At 42.0% G+C, this 13908-nt stretch overlaps 1 protein-coding gene across 2 annotated transcripts in view; it reads right to left on the minus strand.

Moving 5' to 3' along the window:
* Positions 1-13908, minus strand: part of CNTNAP5 (contactin associated protein family member 5) — an 801668-nt gene that overhangs the window by 302738 nt on the left and 485022 nt on the right. For both annotated transcript variants that reach the window (XM_077766729.1, XM_077766728.1), the window contains exon 11: positions 12618-12724. In XM_077766729.1, coding sequence (XP_077622855.1) covers positions 12618-12724 — 107 coding nt within the window. The remainder of the gene's footprint in view (positions 1-12617; positions 12725-13908) is intronic.

Consider the following 13908-nt stretch of genomic DNA (forward strand, 5'->3'; position numbering starts at 1 on the left):
CAGTTTGGGAGCAAATGGGGGACTGGACTGTACTTGTACATGGGAGTCTGTAAGAAATGGGCTACAAATTCAAAGCAGAAGCCTCAAATCTCTCATCAAGTGAGAAACAGCAAGTTTCTCTTCATGGGGACCAAAGAGAAAGCCTAACTGATCATATATTGTGTTGTCTTTCTCCTCTCAATGGAGAAGATACACAAATACACTTCAAGGACATGCCAACAAGTTGACAGTAAAAACTCCATTCTCTCAACATTTATTTTGCGTATGCCATATTTCAGAGGCAGTACTACGTATTGAGGACACAGGCATGAAGAGCCTGAGTGCCTGACCTCAAGGAGCTTAAATTAATGCTAATGAAAGATCAGATAGGTGATCCTCAAGCTAAGTGTTGAGGTAAAATAGAGAATTATCTGGAAGAAAAAGTCAGGAGAAACATTCAGGATCAGGAACACCTGTCTGGCCGACTCTTGATCTCAGGGTTATAGATTTGTGCTCCATGTTGGGTGTAGAGGTTACTTAAAAAGAAACAAACATTCAGGGTCAGAGGAATGGAGATAAAAAGAATATGATGTGCTTAGGAATGAAAGCCACTCAGACCTCCTATAACATGGATACATATGGGATCATGAGTGAAAAAAATGTGATTTACAAGGCCTCCAGGTGATGAAGAGTCATAATTACTGAACTGTGAAGACAGGATTTCATCATTAAGATAACGGAGAGCCACTGAAGAATGTGAAGGGAAGTGATATACTCAGAGTTCCTTTTAGAATACGAGTAGCACAAACTGAATTTTGAAATAACCTTAGAATTTCACCACTACCAACTTCCCTTAGCTAGAACATGATGCAGCCAAGGAAAATTCTGTGGGATACACACACTGATGAATTCAGAGACGACAAGAATATGTGGGTTTTAGTCCTGCTGTGGTCTTGTAATGGAATGTCCTTGGGCTCTGCCTTCCAAACTTCTCTGAACCTTGGGGTCCTTCCTCTACTCACCTTGTCCCTCACCAAGGTTGCAGAGGAAACAAAATGATGTAAATATATAAGAAGAAGGAACCTATAAGGAAGGGCTAGAATCATATTTGTCAAAGGGTTTTCATGCTCATTGATTCATGAATTTATCCTAGGAGCAATAAGGGACAGATTCTATTATTTTCCCTTGGTATATGGTGCAAGTGAGGATCAAATTGGTGAAATAACTTGCCATAGGTCACAGGGTGATCGTGGTATGGAATTTTAATGGATAAAGAAATATTTTCTAAATTTTATCTCTAAATTACAGAGTCAAAATATTTTTGCAAGTTTCAAGCTGAGCACATGAAAAGTTTCTTTGTTTCATGGCACGTTAGATAGTCCAGTCTGACCCTATCATTTAAAGTAAAATTGATAATCTATATGAGTGATTGTGCCATCTCTCTCTTTCACTCATTGCTTACTACTCTGATTATTCTTTGAGTTGATCCATTCCTAATGAAATCCACAGCAGTTCAATGCAACCAAATGGTTCAAGGGCAATGTGCAGGAGCTTCAAGCATTTGTGACCTTTATACCCTCATATTTTAACATGTTTTATTTTAAAAGACTTTATTTCACATTTTTAATGTTTATTTTTATTTACTTCGAAAAAGAGAGGGTGCGAGTGAGCAAGTGAGGGTGGGCAGAGAGCCCTATGCTGTCAGTGCAGAGCCCAATGCAGGGCTCAAACTTACGGACCGCGAGATTATAACCTGAGCCAAAGCTGGACGCTTGACCAACTGAACCACCCAGGTGCTCCTAAAAGATTTTTTTGAGGTAACAGTGTGAGACAGCACTTTGTGTTTTCTAAATCACAGTCAAGAGATAAGCTATGTGATCTATGCCAATAATATCCTGAGCTAGAACATTGGAAAATGGCTAAGATGAGAAACAGTAAAAATACAATACAGAGAATCAGCACACCCATCCTGAGTCATGCTATCAGAGGAAATAAAAATAATCTTTCTTAGTGATCATGCATAATCCGTGCATAAGATCCATTGGATCCATTGTACCCCTGAGGACTACAGGTTATACGAAGTATATGACTTGCCTAAGGCCATCTGTAGTGGAGACAGATCTCACTTTTGGCCCCTTGAGCCCAGCTTGCGCTTTGCTCAATGATCCTGCGCCTCTCATTTCTGCTGATGGCAACACCTGTGCCAGAAACAATGTAGAACGTGTTCTCACGGCCATATGGCTTGTTATTACAAGTATATAAATCACTGGATATTAGAAATTATATGAAAAGTACACCAAAATTTTCATAATCATAATTTTAAATATATAATAGATACCATTTAACACGGAAATGCTGAATCGCAAATATCATGCTAGATGGTTCTCATGCCTTAGCTGGAGAGCACACAATAGCTGTTTGAATGAGCTGTTATTATTTCAGAGATCAAGCAATTAAGTCTGCAAAAAGTTAAGTAATTTGCCCAAGACCAGAGAGTTGTAAATATAACCTAGATGTGTCTGGATCCAAAGCTGGAGCACAGATGGAAAATGTGTCTTCATATATTGAGCTTAATATGTATGTATCCAGTCCAGATTACTTCCAACTCATGGGATATACCAGAGCTTTTTATTTCTATGGCAATTAGTCTTCTGTTGGTTGAAATACATTAAAAATAAATGCTCATTGTTCATGCTCAGTGTTCAAAGTAAATATCAATGGTTCTCTAAAGGAAGGCAACATCAACAATTAAATTATCTCCAGTTAATTATACTCTTTCATATTTGGGGATCTTTTGTTGCTTCTAATGATTTGGAATAAAGCCAACACTTGTGATTACATTTCTTGCACATTGTCAATCCCAGGTAAGTATTTGAAGTTGGCTTTACTTAGCCTCAATTAATGACGGGAAGGGGAAAAGATGGGAGAGATGGGGAAAAGAGGAAGGAAAGAACAAATAGAACAAATTAACATGTAGGAAATGACTGTGGGAAACTCTTAAATCTTTGAGATGTGTCTTAAAGGAAGAAAATCGATCCGAGGTGAGTACACAACCTTGATTCCTCCTCCTTTCTCCTAAGAAGCCATTGTATCAGTTTTGGTTTTAAATCGTGCCATGTTCTATAAAATATTTACGAGTGCTCTTTCTTCCACTTAGAGATGCTGTAATGTGAAGAGGAAGTGCTTTTAGGCCTTCTAGAACTGGGTTCAAATCCCACTTCCTCTAGGTCTGTGGCTTTAAGCATTTGGTCGTAAAAGAGATGTTTGCATCCATTGATCCTCTATGTGCCTCATCCATATGTGCCAGATATTATACAAATAGGGATGCACAGAACAGTAGCAGTTTGTAAAGCTAAACAAGGACCAATCTTTCCATGTTCATATAGTAGAATAAATTATATGTGAATGGGTACTGAAGGAGCAAAGTGGGTCAACATCTAGGAAAGGTCCCAGTAGGCTTCTGGCAGGACTTGATGAGGTTACTTGGGCCAAAAAAGTGGTAAGAAGTCTTTCTGGTCAAGAGGTTTGCACATGTGAACACCCAGTTGTCTGAAGAATTGCCACAGTCTAACAAGGTCAGAGCTAAGAATCAAAGGGGCCCCAGAAAGTGAGATGGCAAAGATTAGCCACCAGATATAATCCCTGGCACTTAAAAGAAGCTAGAACTAAACAAACGTCCATTCCCTCACCCTTAGGCTAGTGCCTTGGGAGAAGCTCAAACGTTCTCGGTGCTCATCCTTATATAGAATCCTTCCTTTGGTTCTCACTCTGGAAAAACACTCTCTTAAGACTTCTCTGCCTCTCCAAGTCTGGCCCTGGGGTACAGACCCCATAAATCCTTTGAGAACTTTCCCTTCAGCTCAGTCTGCTCCAATCTCTCTTTTCACAGAGAAGCATCCCTCCCCACTCCCCACTCCCCGCATCCTTACACAGTGCCTTCTCTTGTTTCCTGATGAATGCAAAGATAACAACCTTTGCTCCTGAAGGAGAGCCAGATCATCTCAGTGGCTGGCAGGTAGTGGTTCTGAATTCCCCGGATCCTGACAACACCTGTGACAGTCATCAATTCACACATGTTCTTGGAACAGCAAATTCCAACACATTCCAATACTTTCACAGTCATAGACTGCCCATGGAAAAATGGTTTCTTTCCTTACCTTTTTGTGCTTTTCTACAACTTTTTTTATTCCATTTATTACTACTACTATTATTATGATGATGTTTATGTTTAGCTTTTAGAAAGAGAGTACAAGTAGGGCAGGGAAAGGAAAAGAATCTTAAGCAGATTCCATGCTCAGTGCAGAGCCTGACGGGGGTTGATCCCCCAACCCTAGGATTGTGACTGAAGCGAAATCAAGAGGCAGACACTCAATGGACAGAGCCAACCCCAGGTGCCCCAACTGCAACTTCTTCTTTTGTTTAAAAGACATTTTGTTTAAAACGACTCATCCAGTCACTCAGCTATCACCATACCCTAGGATGGGGGATATCACTCAGACGTGAATGTTTATAATCTATTCTTGGAACATTTCTCTTCTACCTTTTAAGTTACCACTTCCTCTTAGTCTTCCTTTTCTTCCTAGACTCACCATTCCTTCACAGGTGTGTCTCACTGTGTCTCTTCTTGAGTCCTTTCAAATGGTTTACTTTGTACATTCCAGCCCTGGCTACCACGTTTGTGCAACTTCAGCTACTCAGAAGGCCTCCGCAACCGGATCCCTCATGATTCTGATTTTCCTCCTGGACCTCACTTGGGGATTTCTGGCTACTTCAGCACAGCAAGCACCTCTCCAGACTGACACTGCTCCCCACACTGAGCTGATAACAGCATCCACTAAATCTCCTCCTCCATCTATTGAAAGAGCACCTAACATGAAGCAGGCACTTTGCATTTGCCAGATGCCAGGTTAAATACTTTAGGGGGATTATTTTACTTAAGCCTCGTGATATTTCCATTAGGTGCCTGCTATTATTACCCCCATATCACCAATAAAGAAGTCAAAGCACACAGAGCTCATATAAATTGCCCTGGGTTATATAGCTTGAAAGTTGTAAGACCTGGATTTGACAGGAAGCTGTCAGGCCCAGGCAGACCTGAGAACTTAGTCACTACATTCTTCATTCATGAAGTCTTCCTAGCTAAAAAGCTAACAGTCATCCTTCTCTCTGCTGTATTTGATTTGTCTTCAAGTCTGTTTGATCCAATTTTAGATATGCCTTTCAAGTCAGTTCCCTTCTTTCTAGTTCACTCCGACTCTCATTATTTGCTGTCCACTGGATTGTAAAGAGCCTCTGGTATCTCTTCCTTGTGCCCACATCTTCGTCTTCCAACTTCAGCATGTGCTCTACAAAACCATCAGAGTTATAATTCCCTTTTAAAAATACTCCAATAAGCAAAATACAAACAACAAAATAAATATTAGCAAGTCATTCCTGAGAATTAAAGCGAAACCAACACATCGTGGCTGGCTCCTAAAGGGTCAACAGAGAAGCTAGCTCCTTCTGAAATTACCCTCCATTGTCTACTCTGGCTGCACTGTCTGCCAGTCCACATCCCCCCTCACATCCCAGATCCTAGCCATGCTAGGTATTGAATAGACCTCTCCTTGCTGCATGATCCTCACGTTTCTCTGCCTTTTTATGTGTTGCTCATTCTTCTTTCCCCTTACTCTTTCTCATCCTCCAAGCCATGGCAAGCCTTCAGGGCTCAAAGGTCAATTACTGAGAAGTTTCTCACCTCACCAGAAGGAGACGATGCCTCTGCCCTTGTAACTTACCACCACTGTGGTCCCGTACCTCATGTATCCATTTGTCTGAACAGCAAACAGCAGATTTCTACCGTGTGTCAAGGATTAGACACGTGGCTGGAGACAGAAAAGATTCAGATACCACCCTGTCCTTCTGGAGTCCCGTCTAATGGCACACCGAATGACCCTTTCCCACTTAACTGTCCGTCTTGCCAGTTACATGGTACACCCTTTACGCCACCAATTCCTTGGAGATGTTTAGTACAAATGTAAGCAAGCCATGGTTCCTTCTCTAAAGGAGTTTTCAGCCTCAGTAGGGGAGTTCACATAAATAAAAATAATGATGACAGGAAAGACTGTGATTAGTGTCATAAAATGAAGCAGGGCATAGATTCCACAATTCATTACTATTATTATTATTATTTTCTTCTCCTTCAGGTGTCTGGTTGTAGCTGGGAACATCTGCAGAAGGCATTGGGGTTAAGCACGAAGACAAATTTGCTTTAGGTCTTCATAAGAAACCCACAGAATAATATAAGGATATGAGCTGCTCTGAGCTAAGGGCTATAAGCAATGCTTTTAAATAAACCTCTAATTATCAAAATCCCCTGCCCTCTCTAACCTGTTGCTCCAACCACGAAACACCATGAGGGACAGACCATTTGCCTACTCTTGAAACAGCAGAAGCGTTATCCCTCTGTGATGACTAGTGTCGAGTCTGATAACCAGACAACTTGAGATGCCCCCAGTCAATACCCGACTATTGACTACCCAGAGGGAGAAGCACTGTATCAGGCTTAGGAGAGGAAGAAAGCTGACATCTTCTTGCCCAGCTGCAAAGTGAGCTAAAAGGCATTGTTAGGATGTCAGGGAGGCTGTGAAGCTCAAAAGGATTAACCGAGGCTGGGAAATGGTAAAGAGATTCCCCGAAAGGGACCATATGGATGTCATCAGACATCCTGAGAAGATCAAGGACAGTCCCACTCAATAAGAGACACAGAGAGGATGATAAGTAAGTGCTTGCATCACTTATTGAGTCTCCTCAATGTGAAAGAAATCACACGCATAGTTACTGACACCAGATGTTTTCAAAAGGTACTTGTTGAGTGATGAAATAAAATTCTACAGTGACAGTCTTATTCTTACCATAGAAGTCATCTAAAAACGAAAATAAAAAAAAATAAATAAATACATAAATCATTTTCTTCATCTGGAACTCACCATGAGGGTCAATAATAATTTCCACTTAAATAATCAAATGTTTTAGTAAAAATGCAAGTCGAACAGTTTTATAAGTTATAGCAAGCAATTCTGGCAAAGAAGGTAAAACAAGATATCAGAAGGGGTGCCTCGGTGGCTCAGTCGGATAAGCTTCCCACTTCAGCCCAGGTCATGATCTCGCGGTTCATGGGTTCGAGCCCTGCATCAGGCTCTGTGCTGACAGCTCAGGGCCTGGAGCTTGCTTTGGATTCTGTGCCTCCCTCTCTCTCTGCCCCTCCCCCGCTCATGTTCTCTCTCTCTCTCTCTCTGTCTCAAAAATAAACATTAAAATAATTTAAAAAACCCCCAAGATATCAGAAAATAGTGATCAGAGTACAAACTGTAGCAAGACTTTAGGAAAACAAGCTGCAAATAGGAATCAAGATCCTTAAAACTGTTCATGATCTCTGACTCAATAATACCATTACTAAGGAATCCTAAGAAAACAATAGACAATGAGGGGTTTAAGAATTAAGCACAAAGATGCTCACTACAGATGGTTATAATAATAAATATTTGTAAAGAACACAGGCTCCCTCCCCCCAAAAAGAAAAAAAATGACAATGTTTGAATAAAAGTCATTAAATGGACTGTTTATTATGTAGTCATTAAAGTGGTATTTATAGATATTGCAATAGCCCATAAAAAGCTTTGGTTATAGTGGGAAGTGAGCTCAGATTTGCCCTGGGGGAAGGTGCTTTATAGGAATATCATTTGGGCTTTGGGAATGAACGGAGCTACTTATTTTTCGTTTCTTGAGACCAAGAAGTATATGCAGTGTTCCAAAGTACAGCATAGATAGTCCTACCATCACATCTTGGCTCTTGCCTATCTGTTTTTATATGCTTCCCTATTTCTTTCTTTTTTTAAAAAAATTTTATTATGTTTATTTATTTTGAGAGAGAGAGAGAGAAAGAGAGAGAGACAGGGAGACAGAATCTGAAGCAGGCTCCAGGCTCTGAGCTGTCAGCACAGAGCCCAACTTGGGGCTCGAACCCAGGAGTGTGAGATCATGACCTGAGCTGAAGTTAGACGCTCAATCGACTGAGCCACCCAAGTGCCCATAGGCTTTCCTATTTCTTATATTCTGAATTTTTGCTCTCTTTTAAGTGCTAACTCATTCTACTTTCTTCCATAATGACTGCATGATTATTCTAGAACGCAAAAACCTCTTCATCTCTCAGTCTTCTAATTTTCAGTTATGGTATCACAATGCCCCATGTGTCTCACACAGTATGAAGGAAGTCATGGATGCCTCATCACGAAGTTCACATTAAGAGGTTTGCAGATGTCTTATTTGTTTGAGAAAAGGAAACAAAATACAGGGCTTCAAAGATGTCTGGCATCTGAAGCCAGGTTCATCCATTCAAGTCCCAACTTCGCTAGCTGTGTGACCTTGAGGAAGGTATGTAACTTTTCTGGCTCTCCATATGATCATCTATAAAAGATAGTAATACCCAACTCATTTTATCATTACACTGTAGACTAATTATGCATTAAGCTTCCATAATCAAAACCTCTTCCTTTTAATATTAACTTGGACTCATGGTATAGGATGACCAAGATATACTGCAACGGTTTGGAAGTTTGGCTTTAACTGCATAACCTTCTGAACTTGCACATTGTATCAAACCAAGAACATTGGTAACTATCTGAAGGCTGGTCTGAAGGCTCTGATCATTGGTTGGGTTGCCCGGGCTTGTGTGGATTGCAAACATTGGTCTCCCTGCAATTCTCCTCTGCAGAAGAGGAGACAGTGCAAAGACAATTCCTAACCAAAACAACTTACAGACATGACATAATGGTGTTCAGTCACAGCTCATGGGATAAGTGGGAGACTCACATACCCTCCCTACCTGGAGAAGCTGTCACAGATTAGACAGGAATTGCCCACATGCTCACCACCTCCTTCTTGAACAGGTGGTTTTGAACAAAGCATATTTGAAATGTAATGTAACTTGTATGCCCGAGTTCTTTATGTGTCATCACGTAAGGGGGATGGAAAATTGAACTGGAATGATGATAGATCTACTTTTAGCAGCAACCTGCTCTGACTAAAAACTTTGGGGTTCCCATTGTGCTGTTTCTTAGAATCCACCATACCCTCCCCTTCCCCCCAAATCCTTTCTCATCCACAAAGGCTGGACAGAAAGAAGTTAATCCTACTTGTCCTCAGCCCTGTTGGTTCACATTCAGTAGGAGGAACCAATAATGAAAAAATAAAAGACACCCTGAAGAGCTTGAAGAGACAAAAGATTAAGAATACTCAAGGGGCACCCGGGTGGCTCAGTTGGCTGAGCATCTGACTTCGGCTCAGGTCATGAGCTCACTCATGGGTTCAAACCCCGCAGCGGCTCTGTGCTGGCAGCTCAGAGCCTAGAGCCTGTTTCGGATTCTGTGTCTCCCTATCTTTCTGCTTCTCCCCTGCTCATGCTCTCTCTCTCTCTCTCTCTTTCTCCCTCTCTCTCAAAATAAATAAACATTTAAAAAAGTAAAAAAAAAAAAGAATATTCAAGAAATCATCGGTCTTAAGTAATACGATCTGTCTTACAAATCTGAAGACTGTTTGTAATGTTCTGTGGATGACTGCTTCAAGAACATAGGCCCCACCACACCGAAGGCATTGGCCTATCCACAGGAGCAGGGTTGTGAATTTGCTTGGGTTGTTTTGTCTGAGGGTGTCCTACGTGTTATCTTCTGCATCTTGGCAACTTTCATCTCTGATGCCCCATGCAGGGGGCAGGAGGACTGGGAGGGACAGGCTTTCTGCAGGCAGGAAAGCATGCCTTGATTCACTCAGTTTACAAATCTGACTCAGAAAAAATGGTCCTCACCCAACTAGAGAAGGGGGAGAAATCAGTTAGAGATGACAAATTCTTGAATTGCACAGCCATACCAGGTGCGTTTGCCAGACCTCGCAGCTACCCAGGGACCCGATTTCTCCTGGCTGGGTGCCCAGAAGGGAAGAGAGAGTTTAACAGTGTTGCAACCCTCATAGAGCACTGAGCAATTTCACAGCAAGGGGAATAGAAGGTGTTAGAAAACAGAATGTATTTTTAAGGCTTTGTGTGTTGAGTCTCCTGCTCCTCCGCTGTGACAGTGTTCCTTTAAAAATCAGCACTCACCTCCATCGATTTTCAACTTCACACTTTTTCTTAAAGCTGGAAAGATTCTATTTTTAGCCTGATGGATGGAGAAAATTAAAGGAGAAGAGTACCCATAGAGATGAACTCCTCAAAATAGTGTTAAATTAAGAGAAGGTAAACGGCATCAGCTTTAAAAAAATAACCGAAACTCTGTCATGTGATTTGACCACACTTTGGGCAGCTTTGACTTAAATCACCTTCAAGGGTCTCACTGTCACATGGATGGCTGTTTTGGTGGTCACTGAGCATCTTACAAGAGCACTGATGTGACAACCTAGAATCCAGACAGTGCCACACATGTCGAGCACCATGTCTATTCAAGTAGACATTGGTCTTGCCTACTGGTGATGGCACTTCTGGAATTAGGCTCAACACTTATAGGTTGGCATTTGATGGGACTCTTAAACAAAACATGTAATTATAGCCTTAAGAGAGCCATTTCATTATGTGGGGTCTGAAGAAACTGAGCTCTGGAGGGGCGCCTGGGTGGCTCAGTGGGTTAAGCATCCGACTTCGGCTCAGTTCATGATCTCACGGTACGTGGGTTTGAGCCCCGTGTCAGGCTCTGTGCTGACAGCTCAGAGCCTGGAGCCTGTCTCAGATTCTGTGTCTCCCTCTCTCTCTGATCCTCTCCTGCTCACGCTGTCTCTCTCTGTCTCTCTCTCTCTCTTAGAAATAAATAAAACATTAAAAAAATTTTAAAAAGAAACTGAGCTCTGGAGGACACCATGATACACTCAGTCAAGTACAAGAGGAAGGTAAAATCCAAGTTTAACATCTCTTAGTCCAGTGCTCCCTTCACTCTTCCACATTGCTAACTAGACAATTTTAAATAATATATTTCATTATTTTTTAAAATATTTTTTTAGTTTTATCTTAGAGAGAGAGCATGTGTGCAAGCATGTGAGAGAGACAGAGGGGGGAGAGCGAGAGAGGGGGAGACAGAGACAGAGACAGAGAAAGAATTCCAAGCAGGCTCCACTCTCAGTGTGGAGTCCAACATGGGACTTGATCCCATGACCCCAGGATCATGGCTTGAGCCAAAGTCGGACACTCAACCGACTGAGCAACCCAGGTGCCCCAATAATACTTCACTATAAAGCCAGGTGATGTTTTAGCCAGGTTGGTCCTTTTCATTTCCACAAGCAGCCAACGGCAGTAGCCTCACAGACCTTTGGGCTATGTCTTCACTGATTTGATTAGACGTCTCTTGGGCATCTCTGGCGAGTGCTACCTTGCGAGGCATGGAAAGCCTGCAGAAGGGCTGAGAGGTCTTCGGGGCGGACAGTGACGACGGTGCCCACCCTGCATCAGAGTCTGATCTCTGCCTTGCTGGCATCTCCCATTTGCTTTCTGCATCTCTACGTGCCACCCTGGCAAGAGCAGGAACCTCAGAAACCCTGGTGAGGTCCAGCCCTGAGTAGCACCTTCTCCTACTTCTCTACAGTCTAGGTCAATTTCACAGCTCACATTTTCGACGAAATCTCCTACAACTAGAGCCGGCACCTTCAGATTGTGTCTTTCTAAATTATCCTTACAGTTCACTTCACACCGTTTGAGGCACAATTCTCTAAACAGCAAACCTCTATTTTGTCATGGGTTTTTGTTTGGTGACCCCAACGAGACTATAAAATTACAGTAATTGGGGCTCGTGCTATTCATTTATTTTTTACTCATCACCCCTTATTCCTTGTGTGCTCCAGCCTGCCTCACTCACCCTGCTTCCTCGCTTACCATTTCATATTGTCAGTGCTCTCCAGTGGCACTCAAACTACTCACACATTCAGTCTTCCTTTTCTTTTCTTTTTCTGCCACATTCCTACCGAAGCTCGATGCAGGCCTCCCGTTTGAAGCCTCCTTAACACTGACATGCAGTCATCGGCAGTTACCACCTAGATGCTGGTTTTCTCTGATCTGCACCTCTTGAATTGAGGTGTGCCCTTGTGACTTTCCTTGGCCAACAATGTGAGTGGAAGTGCCGTTTGCCACTCCCGGGGAAAACTTTCAATGGCTAGCATAAGTTGCCTCGACCTCCTTTCTGTCATGGGGACTTCCGGGGTGGCAGAGCTCTGTCTGCATCCCAGAACTAGGTCAAAGTGGAAGAGGGGTCCCTGCCAACGTGAGATAAGCACATAACACAGGCATCATGCAACCACTGGTCACTTAAGCCACTGAGATGTGAAGTCGTTTATCGGGGTAGCCTAACTGAGCCCATCCAGACAGCGCGCTTGACTTAATAGCTCCCCCTGGTGTGCTGATGGACAATGGTCTCTCTCCTCTGCCTCCAACACTTATTCCATTGCCTATCTGCATTCCAGGCAGGCCACAAACTCCATGAGGATGTGGCTTGTATTCATGCACCTATCCCACATGGCCACCGAGAAACACATGTTGAATGAATGAACCCAAAGTGCCTGCCCCATGCTGAATGTGTCCTGAACTCCCAGACGTCTGCCCATTCTGTGGGTGAATCAGGACCACTCACAGTTATGGCAGGTGGCGCCGCTGTAACCTGTGTCACTGCAGTTACAGTAGAAGGTAGTCCAGGACTGGGAGCAGCTTCCTCCATGTTCACAGTAGTTGGGCAAACACCTATGGAAACAGAGCAAAGGCCAACAAAAATAAACCAATTTGGTTGAAATGAAGGGAAAACACAAAAATGTCTAATATCCAACTGCATGGATTGATAGAACTTGATCTGCCGTATTTCTATACTAAGTACGATTTGAGTGACAACAAAACAATTCTATGGCTTAGCCGTTAAGATGCGGGTCCGTCCAGTACTACTGAGCAAGGGCATGCTACAGCTGATTTAGGCAACTGCGTGAAGCATTTCAACATCGGGGCAAATTGCCATTGGCTTAAAGTTCATTTGAAGTGGTCAGGATCTGTAAGGTTTTTCATTTACCGTCAAACAAAATGTACAAAGATGACAACTTTACAGTTTGGAAAGGCTTTGCATTTTTAAAGAGAAGGGGAAAAAAAGGGGAAGATAATTGAGGTCACTGTCCTCACGATTCTCTTTTGGGTGATGACCAGGAATCTATTCTAAACTACTTGTGAAATTTGAGAAGATGTTACCTGCTCACTTAACATACAAGGAACCTTTATCATTTCAAAAACTGCCAACCCACCCTTAAAACAAGGCCTTTACTATATATGATGAAGATAGTATGACTATTCTGAAAAATATTTTCACTGTACACATTAAAAAATTCTCTGAGGCATTCATACATTTTGACCTAGCGATTGTACTTAAATGGCTCTACCTTAAGAATATATTTCAAAATATAAAAAACTATGCATGCTAGTTATCATCATTCACAAGGAAGCCATGATGAATCCATGTAAACGTCCAACATTAGAGAACTTCTTAGGGAATTTTTAGTACATAAAATTAATGGGCTATCATAAAGTTACTGTAAATGTTTAGCAAAAATGATTATAACAAACTAAGACTGGATTAAGTGAAAATTCAGGATATGAAGCATGGCCACAACAAAGTAAAACAAACACATTATATTGCAAAAATGATAAGAAGTACAGATGTCAAGAGTCTCTTGAATTAATGGGAGGGAAGGCAATGTTCATAGCTTCTGGACAGGGATCATGAGCTTTAGGGTTACTTCTATATCTGAGTTCGAATCCCAGCTCATCCATTTGCTGCATGGTGTGTTTGGGCAATTCTCTTCACTTCTTACACAATGATTTAAAATCTCTCTGCTGCAGGGACTGTTGTGCCTAAGAAAGAACTTGGCAAGTGTTCAATATTTATA

Source organism: Crocuta crocuta, unplaced genomic scaffold, assembly GCF_008692635.1.
Source record: "Crocuta crocuta isolate KB4526 unplaced genomic scaffold, BGI_CrCroc_1.0 scaffold5, whole genome shotgun sequence".
NCBI lineage: Eukaryota > Metazoa > Chordata > Mammalia > Carnivora > Hyaenidae > Crocuta > Crocuta crocuta.